The 15,811-nt window shown below is 42.3% G+C and overlaps 1 protein-coding gene across 2 annotated transcripts in view; it reads right to left on the reverse strand.

The window, feature by feature from the left end:
- The window catches only part of XYLT1 (xylosyltransferase 1), a 207,882-nt gene that overhangs the window by 33,890 nt on the left and 158,181 nt on the right, over positions 1-15,811 (reverse strand). For both annotated transcript variants that reach the window (XM_030002025.2, XM_030002024.2), the window contains one exon: positions 3,334-3,414. In XM_030002025.2, coding sequence (XP_029857885.1) covers positions 3,334-3,414 — 81 coding nt within the window. The remainder of the gene's footprint in view (positions 1-3,333; positions 3,415-15,811) is intronic.

A 15,811-nucleotide genomic window follows, 5' to 3' on the forward strand; every position in this document is an offset into this window, starting at 1 on the left:
AAATTTAAGTGTTGCCCACTAAGTACTATGTAACGACTCCAGCCACTGTACGCAATTTCATTTTATACATCCGGCTCTCTAAGGAAATAATGCTTCTCCAGCTGAGTAAAGGAGCCATTTTCACGTCCATTCCCTTTTCTGAAGCCACTAAAGGAAAAATCAGAGCGATGCACTTTTTAATGACTTTGGCATAACTAAAAGAAAACTTCACTCTATAAAAGGAAGCCTGGTTTCTCTCCTTATTTGGCAGTAAAACATGTACTGATTTTGAACATGCCTTGAATACAAAGTACATTGTAATTGAGCTGTATAAGGATTTCAGTTTTAAGATGGCACATCTAATCTTTCTCTCTCCGTTGTATGATCCAAAGACTACAATGACTTAAAATTCAGAGTTTCCAGCTGTTTACAAAACAGACTAAAACAGTTGAAAAGCTTATTGTTTAGGAGCCATTATTCATCCACAAATTAAAATAAAAATTAGAAGCAAGGGTTATACATTGCTTTCAGTGGTATTTAAACGCTGACCACCTCTATTATTAGTTCACATGTTTTGAGAAAAACACCTTGGAACAGCAAAATTATTATTGTTCATGGGGTGGCAGTCAGTCTAGTCAGTCCAGTATCCTCTCCCTTATCATGGCTTCAACTAGCCATTTTAAATAAAAAATCCTGTTCCAGTTTGTTTTGAGATAGGATGTCCCAAGGGAGTTTTTTTCCTATTGCCCAATAACTTGGAGACAGGCCTGTGTCCCAAATCCTTTCCAAAAGCTGTCATCGTTTTTTTTTTTTTTTCAAATTTTTGTTGCCAAACCTTGAGGCTGTTGCTTCTCTTCTAGACCTTGCTAAGCTCTTGGCCATACCATTCCCCCCATGGGGTATTTCTTTTCCACAGGGTTGTGACAAGGCAAAGCAAACGGCAAAATTTAAAAAGTAACTGGAAAAATCAATAGAAAAAAATAATCATCCCTTACTCTTAAATGAGCAAGTCACGAAGTTTGACTGTGGAAATTCCCCAAGCAAAGGTCACAGGAGGCTGGGAGAATATTGCAAGGAAACACCACTACCCACCTCCTCTTCTGCTTCTCTGGGGACATCGGCTGTAGGCAGCAGGACACGGGACGACAGCCTAGATGGGCCTTCGGCCTCGTCTCACCTGCCCGTGCTTATACAAGGTATTTCAGCCCAGAGAATTTCCCCATTCTAACTACAGGGATAAACCTCACCAGCATGACCACAGCTTACACCTCGTGGGCATAAAATGAAAGTCAATTGGAAATTGTGTGTCAAATGGGCAGCGCAGACGGTACGTTTACGCGTTTAGACGAGACTGAGTTACTGAAACACTAAAACTGAAAGATCAGACTAGAGATCTTCACATCAAATACAATTTCTCTCTCAACAGGTGGATGTAGAGCTGGAAATTCACCCGCAATACAAACAGACGGCTAACTGCTTTTTGATCAGCTTTTGACACCAATGGAATTAATTTTTACCAAGTGCCAATATTACTCAGAGGCTTCCACAGCTGCTGGCTTGAGTCCTGTTTCTACAGTTATCTGGGCTATGCAGGAGGAGGGGAGCCACTCTATCTCCCTGATAGGAATTTTGGGGAGCTGCCCAGGGGTGATGTGAAAGGATCCATTCATCCAGTGGTCAGCAGTGGGAGCACTTATGGGACTCAGGGACTACACAACCACGGCAGACAGGGACGGCTAATCTGCACTCGTGTCCCACATTATGCTCCCTGATGCACAGAGGATTTATGGTAGAAATCCAGGAGAAAAAATAAAGCACGGCAACATGTTGTAACAGGCTAAAAGGTATTTAGTTGTTTATATAGTCAAAGGGAACCACTGAACTAATAAATGGGTTGTTATTCCTGTGAGAGGAGTACAAGTGGCACATTAGCTCATTTTATTATTAAATTAATACCAGATTAGTATGTTTAATTGATCTAAATTCTTCTAACCCAGCTGAGGTTGGCATGTTCGAACCAGCTTGATGCAGGCATGTCATGATTCATTAGCTATTTTCCTTAGCCAGCTCAGGGAATTTGAGAAGAATCAGGCACACCAGAGGAGCAAAAAGGCATCAGAGACCAACTGCTTTTCCCTGGCCATTTCTCGTCCCTTTTCTACTTCAAGGCTGCTGTCGATCACTATTGCCAGCTAGACCTGAGCCTGCCAATCACTCTGACACTCTGCATTTCCCAAACCAGAGAGACTCTCCTGTGAAAACTGTTGACTCGGATTTCAATATTATTCCTCACAGTATTATTTTTTACTACCTGCTATAGAATTTCTGCATGCACAAGATGAATGCTCATGAGGACTTCATTAAACTGGAACACGACAGAATTGATAAATCTAGTGACACAAGCAGGAGCAGCCAAGAAGTGAGAGACCTGTGAATTATTCTACCCACCCACTGCGCTGAACATGTGACTCGGTGTGTCACATTCTCTATGTACACTATCTAAACCCAGCCTTACAGTACGCTTGACATTTTACAGAATAAAGAGATGATCTGGTGACCCAAGCAGAATAAAACAATATTTTTAGGTGCAAAGCCACTGGGACTCAGCACATGGAGTTGCTGGAACTGTTGCAAGACTGCTGTTACAGTACAAAACTAGCAATAACGAGGAAAAGAGGACTACTGCAATCAGACGGGAAAGATCTTCCACCTGCAGAGGTTGTTTAAATCTTTGGAAACGTGGTGTTTGGTCACTGCTGCTCCCCCAAACCACAAAGCTGTAAGTATTACTGATGCGTTGTGGGAAACGGCACGTTCTTTTCTCGCCAAGACCTGCGCAAGGTGGATGAAGAGGGACAGTGATCCAAGGACTTCAAAACTGGAGCAGATCATGATAACCCTCCAGCCACCATCCTCGCCCTCACTAGCGTGTGCAGGCTGGTACAGGCTCCACACCCGGCAGAGATGCTCTGCTTACATAAGGCTTTGCTGCAGACCCCAGCTAGCGTAGGTCTTGGTCACCAGTGGGGCTGGTACCGACTGGGGCAGGGAAGGGCTGTTACGTGGGGCAATCACCGCTTGCTCCCGAAACATCGATCTGTGCCAAGCCCCAAGGAGGGAACAAGCATCAGGCTGCTTAACGTCTCCTTCCCCACAAAAGCATCTTTGCAAACTGACTCTGGGGAGGAGCCATTCTGGACCAATAAAAAACTGTCCTCAGGAGAGGGTTTCGTCCTCATTCACTTCTCTCACCTGGACTAGGGATTTCTTTACTCAGATAAGGCTGGAAAACCATCACTATGCAAAAACTCTCAGTGCCACGGTTAAAATAAGCTGAGGAAAGGGCCAGCTTACCTTGCGTTGTCCCTCCCGTGAGATTTCAAGAAGTTCATATCACGATATCTGGACAGGAATGCTACCAGCTGGTCATTTGTCCTGCAAGAGAAAGAACAAAAGATTTACAAATTACACTGCAAAAACTACTATGTCTAGAGTAATTTATATACTTATTGTTCTCATTTGGGGACCATCCACAGTCTCTTTGAAGGAGGCAGTTGCTGAAAAAATGTCCATCCTGCTGCTAAACTTCACTGCCTCCCCCTAATCAGGAAAGCGTACTTGGAAAGAAGCACAGCTTTATTACATCTTAACGAATTTCCTATCAACTCGTGGCAGATGTTTTAAGCATTGTAACAGAGTATATATTAAGTAATACTGCTCAGCACTTTTTAAGTCTGAAAATCCAGCTGTGAGATGACTGCATTGATAGTCCAATTTTACATGCTTTGCCAGACCTTTCCTAGGGAATTTGGTTAAGTATCTATTGGCATTTTATTTGTTTTCATCCTTGTAATAGAGAACAGGCCATGGCTGGAATGCATAAAGCAAGAGAATTTGGATGTCAAAATGCCAATATAATTAATAGGAACAAAGGATTTTAGAAGGTTAATTCCAATTAGTATGACTGGCAATCTGACACCAGTATTTTCAAAATTTCAGCTGACAGGTCCAAGAATGTATTTACGCTTGACAGCTTTTGTGGTCTGTTATTTCTTTAACAATGGAGCAAAAACGTTCTCTATTTATCTAGGTCAGCATATTTAGGAAAACTGAATAAATCATATTAAAAAGATATTCATCTCCCGAGTTGCATTCAAACCCACAACGTTATAGATACAACACCCTTTAAGCAATGGTCTGTAATGGACTTGATGGCAGAAAACCTAAAGATAAAACAGCTGTCAATAGTACTGTATCTTGAAAACATTTCATTATTATAAGCCACAGAAAACCAAGTTGAAAGTCCTGTACAAAATGCGTTTAACTTCTGGGGTCAGGCTGCAACAACTTGGAAATGTTATCAGCCTAGTAAACTATCTTCATAATCTCATTGATTTTACCTGGACCAAATGAAATATCTGCCTATCAACCAGCCTGAACAACCAGGCTGTAGGAGCCTGAGACCCTCCTTCTATGCTCACTCATGTGAGCTGTAATACCTCCCAGGGTCAGACTCTGCATCTCAATTTGGCAACCTCAGAAAACTGCTTTCTGTAGAGTAAGCTGTGCAGATTTTCACATTTGCTGCTCCAGTGATTCTCCATCTTACTGGGATGAATAGGCATTTAGTGAATTTACTTAGCAATGCTTCCACATGAAATGGTTTCAATGGCTGACATCTTCGGGTGAGTTTCTAGGCAAAAGCTGGCATGCAAAGATGATCTTTAGAAATATAACCAAGTTTGGAAGTGCTTGAGCTTTAATTTCCTTACAGGATAAAAATCAAATCAACCAAAGTAACAATCCACACCACTCAATAAAACATCATCATTTCTAGATTGCTCACCAACCTGTATTTTGCTATTCAGCAGTGCTCTACCAAGTGTAATTGGACTTGGGGTTGCCATACTAACTTTTCGATACTTCTCACTTTTTAGATAATGCTTATAAATGCCCGCATGATGTTTAGTTCTCAAAATAATTAGCAATTGACATTTTCCCACTTCTTGAAAACATTGGTGGCATCTTGGTCCTACTTTTAATATTTTTTTTAAAAAGAACTTATACAGAGTTTTACTCTTTGCCAATTAAGTATGCTTCTTTTCATGTGTTGACAACATGGAAATAAAACATCACATTTCCATTTGGTAAAACTTTCCAGTTATTTGACATTTAGATTTATGCGGTCAACCAATTCTGTGCTCAGCATGGGAGCACACTGAATTTCTATTAAGCTTTCATTCAAACTGCTTCTTCTGGCCCCAGTATCATGAGGATGCTGCACATCACCTCCAAATTATTCCACCACATGACATTAAAAAGAAATTCAAAGATATTGAACACGCCATAGATGCTAATGCAGTTGCTAAAATCCTCCTCACCTTTCAGAAAACTTTGCCTTCAGGGGTGTATTTCCTAAATGCCTCTGGCACAGATTGCTACCACACTTCTTCATGTACGGCTGCAGCACAGTCTCTACACCATCGCAGTGCCTCTGGCACTCCTTCTGAGAAATACTACAGACATGGGCCTATTTTTTCTCTAAGTAAGGCAATGGAAAGCTGAGATTTTCAGCTGAAGACATCACTGGGAGCAACATCAACTCCACACTGCCAAATTAAATTCTGCTATAGCTCCACAAATTTCAGGGATAATTCACTGAGCATAAATCTGGCACCAAATCTTTCACTAACCATCACGGTATAACAGAAAGTAACAAGTGCAACATATTTCTAGTATTTCCTTCCCAAGAAGGAAATAAAAAAGTCACGGGGATAGGGAGAGTAGTTCGTGCTACTGATTAAAACACACTAATATACATATTACATTCCTATCAGTTTCCCCAGTGTGCAACACAGCATGAATACAGATTGAGGAAAAAGCCTTTCCACAGTTGGTGCATGAGACTGGAGCTGATGGATGCATCCACACAGCTCCCACTTTTATTTCCTTTTGTTATTAAACTCACTCGGACGGTAAGGCACCAGGGAGAAGGATTAGTCAGCTGGTTACCTGTGCTGTTAGCAGGGAGCGAGGATGATGTAAGAATAGAGAGGCTGAGAGAAAATGTGCAGTTTTCAGGTGTGCAGAATGCAGAGAGAAATGGGAAACTAATCCTCCAGTGAACTCAAAGTGTGGAGAAAGCTTGTGCGTGTAGGAAGACTTCCATGAGAAGATCACAAGTGAAGACGACTGATGGGGAAACAAAGCATTTTTTACTTCATTGATGTAGATTTGGTGTTAAGCAAGGGCAGGTCTGCTAGCTGGGACGGAGGGTCCATCTCCACCAGAACTTTACTGAGGTCACCTCAATAAGGTCCTGCTGCTTCCCTCATGCAGCAAGGGTGGATAGCGGTAGCAGGAGCAGTGCTCCACGTCTGCCTGCTGAGATGCCGCACAGCAAAACCCAGCCAAGCCTCCCACAGGGTCGGGCTCAGAGGACGGGCACTCGGCCGGGCAGGCGGGGGGGCTCTGGAGGCTCTAAAAGCAGCTCCAGGGCTGCCGGTGACTCAACCCTCAGCACTGCTCAGCCTGGGGATGTGGCTGAGCCCCTGGACTGGGGCTCAGCCCGGGGTTAGGGTCAAGATTAGAGTTAGAGGCCTCAGGAAGAGAAAAGTGAGTCCTATAGCAAGAAGGGAACTTGGAAGATATTGCCAAAGCAAAGCAAGGCCTGCTACCAATGTTTACTCACGAGGAGCCCCTGGCCCGGGACTGAGGTGTCCCAGGGCAGGAGCAGGCTAACCAGGCACTCAGTAAGCACATATACATGCTGAGCATTGCAATAATTTCAGAATATGGCATATACACCAGGGACCGAAATGGAAAACTGGAAAGAGAAACACTGACTCTCTGTTTGTATTGTCTGAACACGCTGGCAGGTCTGCCCAGGAAGCGGTACGAGTGTGTCCCTTGCACAACCATGGCTGAACACTGCGGAGAACAAAAGGCAGTGCTGGGCTTGCTGGTTTTAAGCAAACCCGCCAAGTCCTGGTGACTAAACTAAGCAAAGAGCAGAGATCCCCTTAGTTTACAGCTGTGAAAATAGATCAAGAAAGTCTTTGGAGAATCTGAGAAAAGGAAAACAAGCAATTGTTACTTTTGGAAGGTAGTGAAGGCTAATATAAATGTCCTTGATTCAGCAAGGTACTTTAACGCATGGGCGACTTGAAGGATGTAAGGAATAGCAGCCACTTCAATGGGACTATTCATATAGTCAAAACTCACACAATTGCACAACAATTTCGCTAAGTTAGATCAAAAGTTCAGAAACTTTTGGCAGCACACAGGTACGGAAACAAGATAGTTTGATTCTGTGTAGGAATCAGATGAAGGAAAGAACAACTGCTCTGTTGGATTCTGGGTTTGGACTCTGCCGTTTTGGTATTGCATGGGCTGCCCCCTGCGTGGCGAGAGCCCAGTGCCCCTCTCCAGAGGGGTATTTCAGAGATGCTAGTGTTGGTCTGCCTGTCCCAGTGTACACCCTGGGGCTTCCTCCCCACAGCCTGGACTGGGAACCTCGGGGCTGCCCAGGCACAGAGCAGGCTGCGGCTCTGCAGGCAGATGAGACCCTACTGATTAAAACAGGGAGCAGTGACAGTAAGAAAAACTTCCTGGGGATCACAGACTGCCGCAACCCAAGAAGCCACTGACTTAACTGAAACCCAGTCCAAACTCCAGAGCCCACCCACAATGATGCTGTGGCAGAGGCAGTGCTGCCAAAAATGTCTTTTGGTTTCTCTTCTGCTTCAGCGGCCGAGGTCACACGTAGGAAGGTTCAGCTTGCCATCTGCTTCAAGTGAACTCACCAGTGAGGTCTTCAAAAAATGTCCTCATTTCAGGTAAATCCCTGGAGTGGGTTTATAAACTATTTCCTTTATCAAGGACCAGACTGTGCAATTTTGTTTCAAACTTCATGAAAAGTGCTAGGGGCTGCAGTGTATCTGCATACTAAGTATAGATCATCTCTCTGTCTCCTAGTCACTTAATTTCTGATCTATCAGAAAGGTAAGGCTAAATAAATGTTTTTAGACATCATGCCTATATACCGTGTTTCTGCTTGGAAAGCAGCTCTCGTACTGGAGAATTGTTTTGTACTGGCTCAAGGTTTGAGACAAAATCTAATGAAATCCATGGAAATCTCTCCTATGGTCTCACTGAGCTTTAGACTTCTATAGGCAACTTCATTCTCTTCAGCCCTGCTTCATTAGCAGTGCCTGGGAAGGGATGGCTTTTACTGCACCAGCTCTTGCCAGGTCATTCTCAGCATTTCATTCACCAGGAATACCCCACTTTGCCCCAACTTAAAAGTCTGTCATGAACTTATCCTGAATTACATGCACAAGCATGGACTAGGGACAGCTGTTAAGCTGAACCCAGACTAAATTCCATTTTAAATCATTATCTTCTGGCATTATTTTCTTTTCTTCTCTTTTCTTGTATGCCTGCTCTTACATGCAAGCATCAGCACTGAGAAGTGGATTCTGCTACCCCTCCCAGGCAGCTGTAACTCACTTTAATCACAGAAGTGGTTACTTTTAAATTACAACGCTGGAATATGAAAAGCCAGAGCAAGACAATTAAAATGTGGCTTTAAAATTGTTTAGAACAGACCCGCTCAGTCCTGGTTCGACACTTCTCCAGAATTGAAGGGCAAAGCCTGCTGGAAGCAACAGTATCTTGGCCTCTTAGCGGTTTCTCTCCCCAAGCACTCAGCGTATTTGAATGTGATTTTTGCCTTTAGTGCTTATGTCACTGTTGTAATCTTAATGTGTGGAAGAGTTTTTTTCTTTATGCATTTTCTAATCTGACAGGTAAAAAAAATATTAGCACCTTTTTTATTGCTACATACATGGGGCAAAAGGAACTTTTTGTTACCCTGCCTACTGACACACAACAGGCAACAGCAGGATCAGAGCTTCTACAGGTTGCCCAACTTTCCCCCAGCAAACCATCTCGCCACCGTTAGGTAAGTGCATAATAGTTGTTAGCTGCAGCGACCAGCCATCAGCCAACCTGGGAGTCTTTGCAAATAAGCACACACCGGCACCTACAGCATTGCTGACAACGATTCTGCAGCCACAGCTCTGGGATTTTTTTCAGATATTTACCACATTTTGCATAGAAAAAGGCTGTATTCCCTAGAAGAACAATACTGAAGTGCTGAACTGAAACAGCTGCACTGCAGTGACTGTGAGGACATTGTGCTGTGACACCTGGGGTCTGAGGGCAGCTCCTGAATTCAGGCAGCAGGTCTCACCAGACACTGATGCACACCTCCACACTGGGCCATACACTTGCTTTTGGTGCAATTTAAACAGTCTAGGTTAGTACAGAACAACATACCCACTTGTGAGGAGACAGCACACTGAAAATGAGTAAAATTATTAATCATGATTAATTTAGCATTATCTAAAGGCAAGCCTGCTAGCCGCTGCACAAGACCCTATAGCTGCAACAAAGAGGGACGTGAGCGCAGGGAGGGGGTTAGCCCTTGCCGTGGTGAACGGTGAACAGTGGTGTCAGCAAACACAGTGGTAGTTCTACCACGGTATGGGGTGCTGGAGAGGTAGGCGACTATTATGAAAGCAGCTGAACAGACAAAAAAAACAGAGTAACAAACATAAAAGGGAGCGTTTGGGAGAGTAGGGCAAGGAGGCTAACGCGGTTTGAAGCGGCCATGAAGGGCCTCTGAAGCAAGGATGATGAAGGCAAATATAGAGTCAGAAGAGATAAGTCAAAACTGTTCTCTCAGTGCCCAAAGCTTTGGTATTTCCACCCGTACCCGCCTGACTCCTCTCCACAGTTTCCTTTCCCAGGATCACTGTGACTGTGTGAGGGCACAGCCCTACAGAGCCCAGATATACAGCACCCCCAGCGGCTCTTTGCCAAGAAACTATTTCTAGAAGGTCCCTAGAGAAGAAAAAGACTTCAGAGAAGAAAACTGGAATTATGGGGCAAACTCATCTACTCAGACTTAAGCATGATATTACTCCATGGTTAAACACGCAGATGTGCACACAAGAGCCTGGAAGTGGAAGAGCTGAGTGCCTTCGATTTTGCTACCTTCTTTTCAATAAATTCTAATAATTATGATTAAGCTCATTGATTTCAATAAATGATTAATTTAACCTTACTTAACACATTATTGTAAAATATTAGCACATGCCATCGCTGCCAAGACCCCTGTGGCAGGAGAGTTCCTTCTCCAACTAGTTCCTTCTCCAATTCCTAGCCTGAGGCTATCCCACCCTGCTGCCCTCTCCCACTTACGCAAGGAGTGCATCACTGCGAGGCGCAGAGGAGGTGGGGAGGAAGGAGAGCAGTCCAGGAGACGGGGAAGAGTTACTGCAAATGCCCACGTACACCTGTATAGCGTCCAGTGCGCTCTGAAAGCTTCGCTCCCGCATCTGCTGGGGACATGGCAGCACTTGGCAGTAAAGCTGGGTGGGATCTTCCTACTCCAGTAAGGGACCCTGATCCATACTGGCCCTTCCACCATGCCAGCTAGCACACGTGTGGGTGTGTGCGCATGGGTAACCTAACAAAAGGATACCACAGTGGAATGATTCAGCAGAAAAAAAGCAAAAACCTACCAGACCTCTTCCTGAAGGAAATGCTTATAGCAAGATGATCAACCACACAAATGCAGCACAACAATACAGAAAAACCTCTCACTGCAGGGTTCAGCTTTCGGACCCTGGATATGCAGCCTGACCCTCTCACTTATGCTCCCAACTCCGCCTCTCTCCCCGAAGGCAGTTTAGTGCAAGGGGAGGCTCAGAGGAGCCTGACCCTGGCTGTAGCAAGAAAAAAAAAGACTCTGCCACGTAAAAATGCTAAGAAAGGGGAAGGCTATATTTAGCCCTCACTATCTATCACAGAACAAATATTAGCATGGCAGGCATTTTTCAGAGAAGCCAATTCCCATAACAGCAGTCATTCATAAAACATACCATAAAAATGAGAACGACAGATACGATTTCAGAGGCCAACTGCATGTGAAAAGCTCTAGGTGACTGTTAATACCTCTGCTTTTACAAAAGTGTTGTCTTAAATGGTTTGTTTTGTCTTTCAAGTCAGGTTTAACAGAGGAACAAGATAATGGAAGAAAACTATTGCCTTAGCAGCTCGGCTCTCTCGAGTACTTGAGAGATTAGAGTTCTGCTCCAGCAACAGCGCTGTCGTCTGGGCTGGGAAGTCGCACCCGTGTATTTCAAAGCATTAGCTTTCTGCATTTTGATGCTCCAGGCACTGATCAGTCGTCACACGGGATGCAGCTACTCTCAGTGCAGCTCTGCCAGTGTTGTATGACTCTCAAGACATTTTATTAGCAATACAATAATCTTTGCTGTACTTTCAATTACTGCTTCCCATTCAACCATTGTCTGTTTCCTGTGGAAAAGAAAAGAACTAACATAGTCACAAAAGAGTGAAAGTCTTCTTTAAATGTCACACTGCTGAATAAACCTCTTTCTAGTGAGAGCACATAAATGCTTGGGTACAAAGGAGATCTACTGAGAGAAAAAGAATATGCTCCATCGTTTGCTTCCTGAGCCACTCCACAACCTATCTTCTATAAATTCAAGGCTTCAGATGGCATTCATAAAATAAATAAATAAGCCCACTACTGACAGGCAGCAGCACACGCTTAAATGAAAATCCTAAAGAGACCATATAAGAGAATTCCACCAAGGATTAATGAACAAATGTGATTAAAACTATCTACAGCTCTGGACTGCAGCCAAAACACTGCCAGGAGTATTTGATATGTAAATGCTTAAAACATTTGCTATGTGCACAGCCGTTGATGCAAAGCCTCTACAGAGAGTTTCTTCATCTAATTAGAGATATTGGTTTAGCAAACTTCAGAGTTTATAAAAACCCTCAACGTCTCATTATTCTTTTAAAATAGAATATTCATTTGTTTGGAACGTTTTCCAGCCATATCCCATGAAACCTTGAAATGCCTTTGGCTAATGAAAAACTCCAGCCCTGTATCAGCTAATAAACCCTACAGCTTTTATGATAATAAAATAGTCACCATATGCACTCATTAAAACTTTTTGACTTGTTGCTTTTTACTTTCTTTAGCTATTTGCTAGGCATAAAGTAATCTACTCAATTTCCAATTATTTTATAGTGCAATTTCAACACAAGCATTTAAATTATCCAGAATCTTATCAAACACACCATACTTTCGCGCAATCACTGTGTCTCTGATCTGGTAAAGCACTTAACAGCATCTGCTTAACTGTAGCACACTTGTAGCTCTTCTGAAACGATACGACTTTCACACTATATTCTCATAAATTACTTTATGGCTAAGGGTCTACATGTCCATATGTTAGGAAGCAGCATGCATAATGATTACACACAAAATTAAGAGCTGAGAGCTGTCCTTTAACTAATCTTAGACCTCTTAGGTGCACAGGTACACTTATTAAGGAGACTTTTCCAGGGAGGTCAATCCAGTTGTACCCCAGTTTGCCCATCTCTACCACAGACATATCACACAACTCACCGATGGTTTGAGATTTAACTCATTGATTCTTACAAAACATTTAAAAAAAATCCCTTCAGTCCCAGGAGTACCTCTGAACTGATTTTAGGAACTCATTTGTCTGTGACAATGACATTTTCTGAGCATCTCTACTGCTGCGATAAAACGTGAAGAAATAAGAACACTATCCCGTAATACCGTGTCATATGCAGCTCTTTTTTCCCCAATTTTAAAGCAACCTATGTATTTTACCATAAAATTATGAAATGCATTATTTGAAGTAGTTTTCCTTTCATTACTCTTAATTTTATGCAATCGCTAAGCCTAGATTATATGTATGCTATCAACACTGAAGAAACACTTGAATAACAAAAGCTTCCGAACCTCCTTCCAAATATGCAACTGCACAGAACCTGGTACACATGAAAATAATCAAAGAAAATCAGTTACACGCAGGATGAATTATTCCCTAAATAACCTGGTGTTGATGCATTCAACTCTGAGGCATTTTGCTAGAAAGGAAGGAATCGTTTCACCCTGATTTGTGAAACAATTTTCTATTTATTTCTCTACTTAAGTTTATGAATGCGCAGCACATCACTACTAGTATCTTTTTTTTTTCATCTTGCTAGCCCAGAGCTTGAGTGCCTGACAGATAGCCTTTGCTAAAAATGCCTATAATTGCATATTTCCAACAAATATTTTTAAGTAAAGGCAGAGACGTGTGTCTAACTTAGATAAGAGCTAGAAAACTTGTTAAAGGTATATATTGTAGTAAAGCAAAATTCCTTTCCCACTGCATTCACAAGATATGTCAGTTTAGTTGAACTGCAGGTATGGAAGAAAGCTCATTTTTATCAGTGCTGGCAAAAACTGTTTATCAAGCCTTGCTGGCATTCCCATTATTCGTATTTGGAAATTACAATAATGCAGACTGGTGAAGAGAAAATACAGCAATATGGGGTTTAGACACTTCAAATTATAGCCTGATCCAAAATGCTTAGCATTTTTGGATAAGTAACCCTAAGTTTTGATGCTTACTCAGCATTATCTCAGCTCCAAACATGAGTTGGCTCTCCTAAACTAAGGTGCCAACCTTGAGTAAGCAGATTTCATTCTGGCATTGGTGCATTTCATGTTCACAAGCAGAAGTTTCTGTTCATAGGCATAAAAAACCAGAGAATTAAGTTGTGAAAGCTATTTAAGAGAGAGAGCTGCCATGTTTGCCTGCTCCCCACTTCAGTCTCTGTCTGCCTGGAGTAGAAGCAATTTGTCTAGCCATATTTTAGTCTGTTTATCTTGGCTCTGACACATTTATAGTTTGTTTCCAGCCTTTTTTGGCTTTTGATCCCACCAACACAAATGTGCAAATTGAAAAAAATTGCCTAACATACAACCTTCTGTTTTAATTTTTGTTCTCTGGTAGACTCAACGGTTAAATATTATCACCCCTGCTGTGGTTAACAGGCACGTAAGGGATAAGCCATATATGTGTTTGGGGTCTCTTTTGCCTTTGCAGATAGGGTGCAGCATCCTCCAGCGGTAGAGTGGAAGGTGCTGGCTCTGGCCCAAGGGGGGGCCCATGGAGGGGCACAGCTGCCGCTCCAGAGCCGGGCCAGGATCCTTGGCAGTAATGCTGCAGCTCAGCTCAATTCTGCTCTCCCCCGAGCAGCACAATCAATTACTTGTTCTTGTCCATATTTACTCTCCACGCCACATGGCAGACTTTCAGAAGACAAGCCAACAACAGTCATTGCTCTGGTCCAAAATGAATTCTTCCCAAATTAATGATACAAAGGGAGGAGAAGCATCAGTGCAAGCAGGGGCAGGTGAGCTTACACACATTGTGAAGAACTTCATGGATAACTTGTCACACGCGGCCGGATGGGTTCAGACAAAGTATGACGAGGCCAATGTTCCTACCCACTTTAGCTGACCTTCCACTAATAGCTGCCATTAACACTTTAGTCAGCAATTTTCCAAGGTAGCTGTGGTTAGAATAAATGGAAAGAATTGTGATTTTCATGATAAAACTGCACCAGTTAGGTGGCTGACATCAATGAATCCAAGTCTGAATGTTTTTAACCTTTTTCTATTAAGACTGTATCAAGTGATTGAATGCAGAGTGCGAAGCTAATGAACACATGCTAAGCTAATGAACACACACTATCTGCTGAAAATTCAGTGCAGAAAGGCTATTTTAATATTATACTGTCGAAGGTCTATCACATTTTACATTTCCATCTATAAGGAAGTTGAGTGTTGACGTAAATGATCATTTTGATAGACAATGAGCAGGAAGCAGCAGTGTACCTGAACAGGTTAGCTACACAGCTTTAAGCCATGTTGCTATTTACATTAAGATGCATGTTTAAAGAGGATTCATGCCCAGAATGTCTAAATTTAATGATGTTATTTACTTAATTTTAACCCCACAAGGAAAAAAACCCCAACATCTTGGGTGTTATTTTCTCTCCTTTCAGCGTATTCCTATTTAACAACTTTTATGACAATAAGGGTTTTCTCCCACCAGAAAAAATAACTTGTGGAATGACAGAAACATTGGTAAATGCACTTTCTGCCCATTATTCTACCAGGTACATGTTGGAAGAAAGCAGTATATAAATTAACCATTATTTTGTTCCTTGAAATACTAATATTCTTAGTACTCTCAACAGTGACGCAAGTTCCCTTTTTCAAATCCTTTAATCAATGAAAAAATATTTTTTTCTATCTTCTTTCCAGCTGATAAAGCCCTATGCAAAAGACTGCATTTCATTCTGTTTTCATATCTGTAATGCTCCAAAATCAGTGCAGTGCACTCAGTTTATGCTAGCGTAAGCCAGACCATAAACCTGGCTCTGCGTTCTTGCAATGGGCTATAGGAAATAGTAACAAAAGTTTTGTGGTGTTTCCCAGTTTAGAGGCTAGACTGATCAGGCTGTGAAGATACGTTGTTAGCATGTTAATAGACAAAAATTAGCACTGTCTTCCTATCACTCTGGGATCTGCTCTGTTTTTCCTTGCTTACGCGTTTCATAGTAGGTAATTCTCCACAAGAAGAGCTCCTGAGCAACCTTTTTTTCCATAAGGCCCATTCACTAATGTGTCAGACTGGCAGAAAATGTAATTGCTGTCAGTTACTACATGACTTCTAACAGCTGCTGAAATGTATTTGCCAAATAACTTACTTTTCACAAGTTGCCTTTACCTATTATTACAATAAAAAGCTATTGCATTACTAATCAACTGCATCAATACAGAAATCAATATAGAAAACTACCACATTTAACAAGCTAACACACGAACTCTTGATGGACCAAAACATGAGCC

This window comes from Aquila chrysaetos, chromosome 25 (assembly GCF_900496995.4).
Source record: "Aquila chrysaetos chrysaetos chromosome 25, bAquChr1.4, whole genome shotgun sequence".
NCBI classification, from domain to species: Eukaryota; Metazoa; Chordata; class Aves; order Accipitriformes; family Accipitridae; genus Aquila; species Aquila chrysaetos.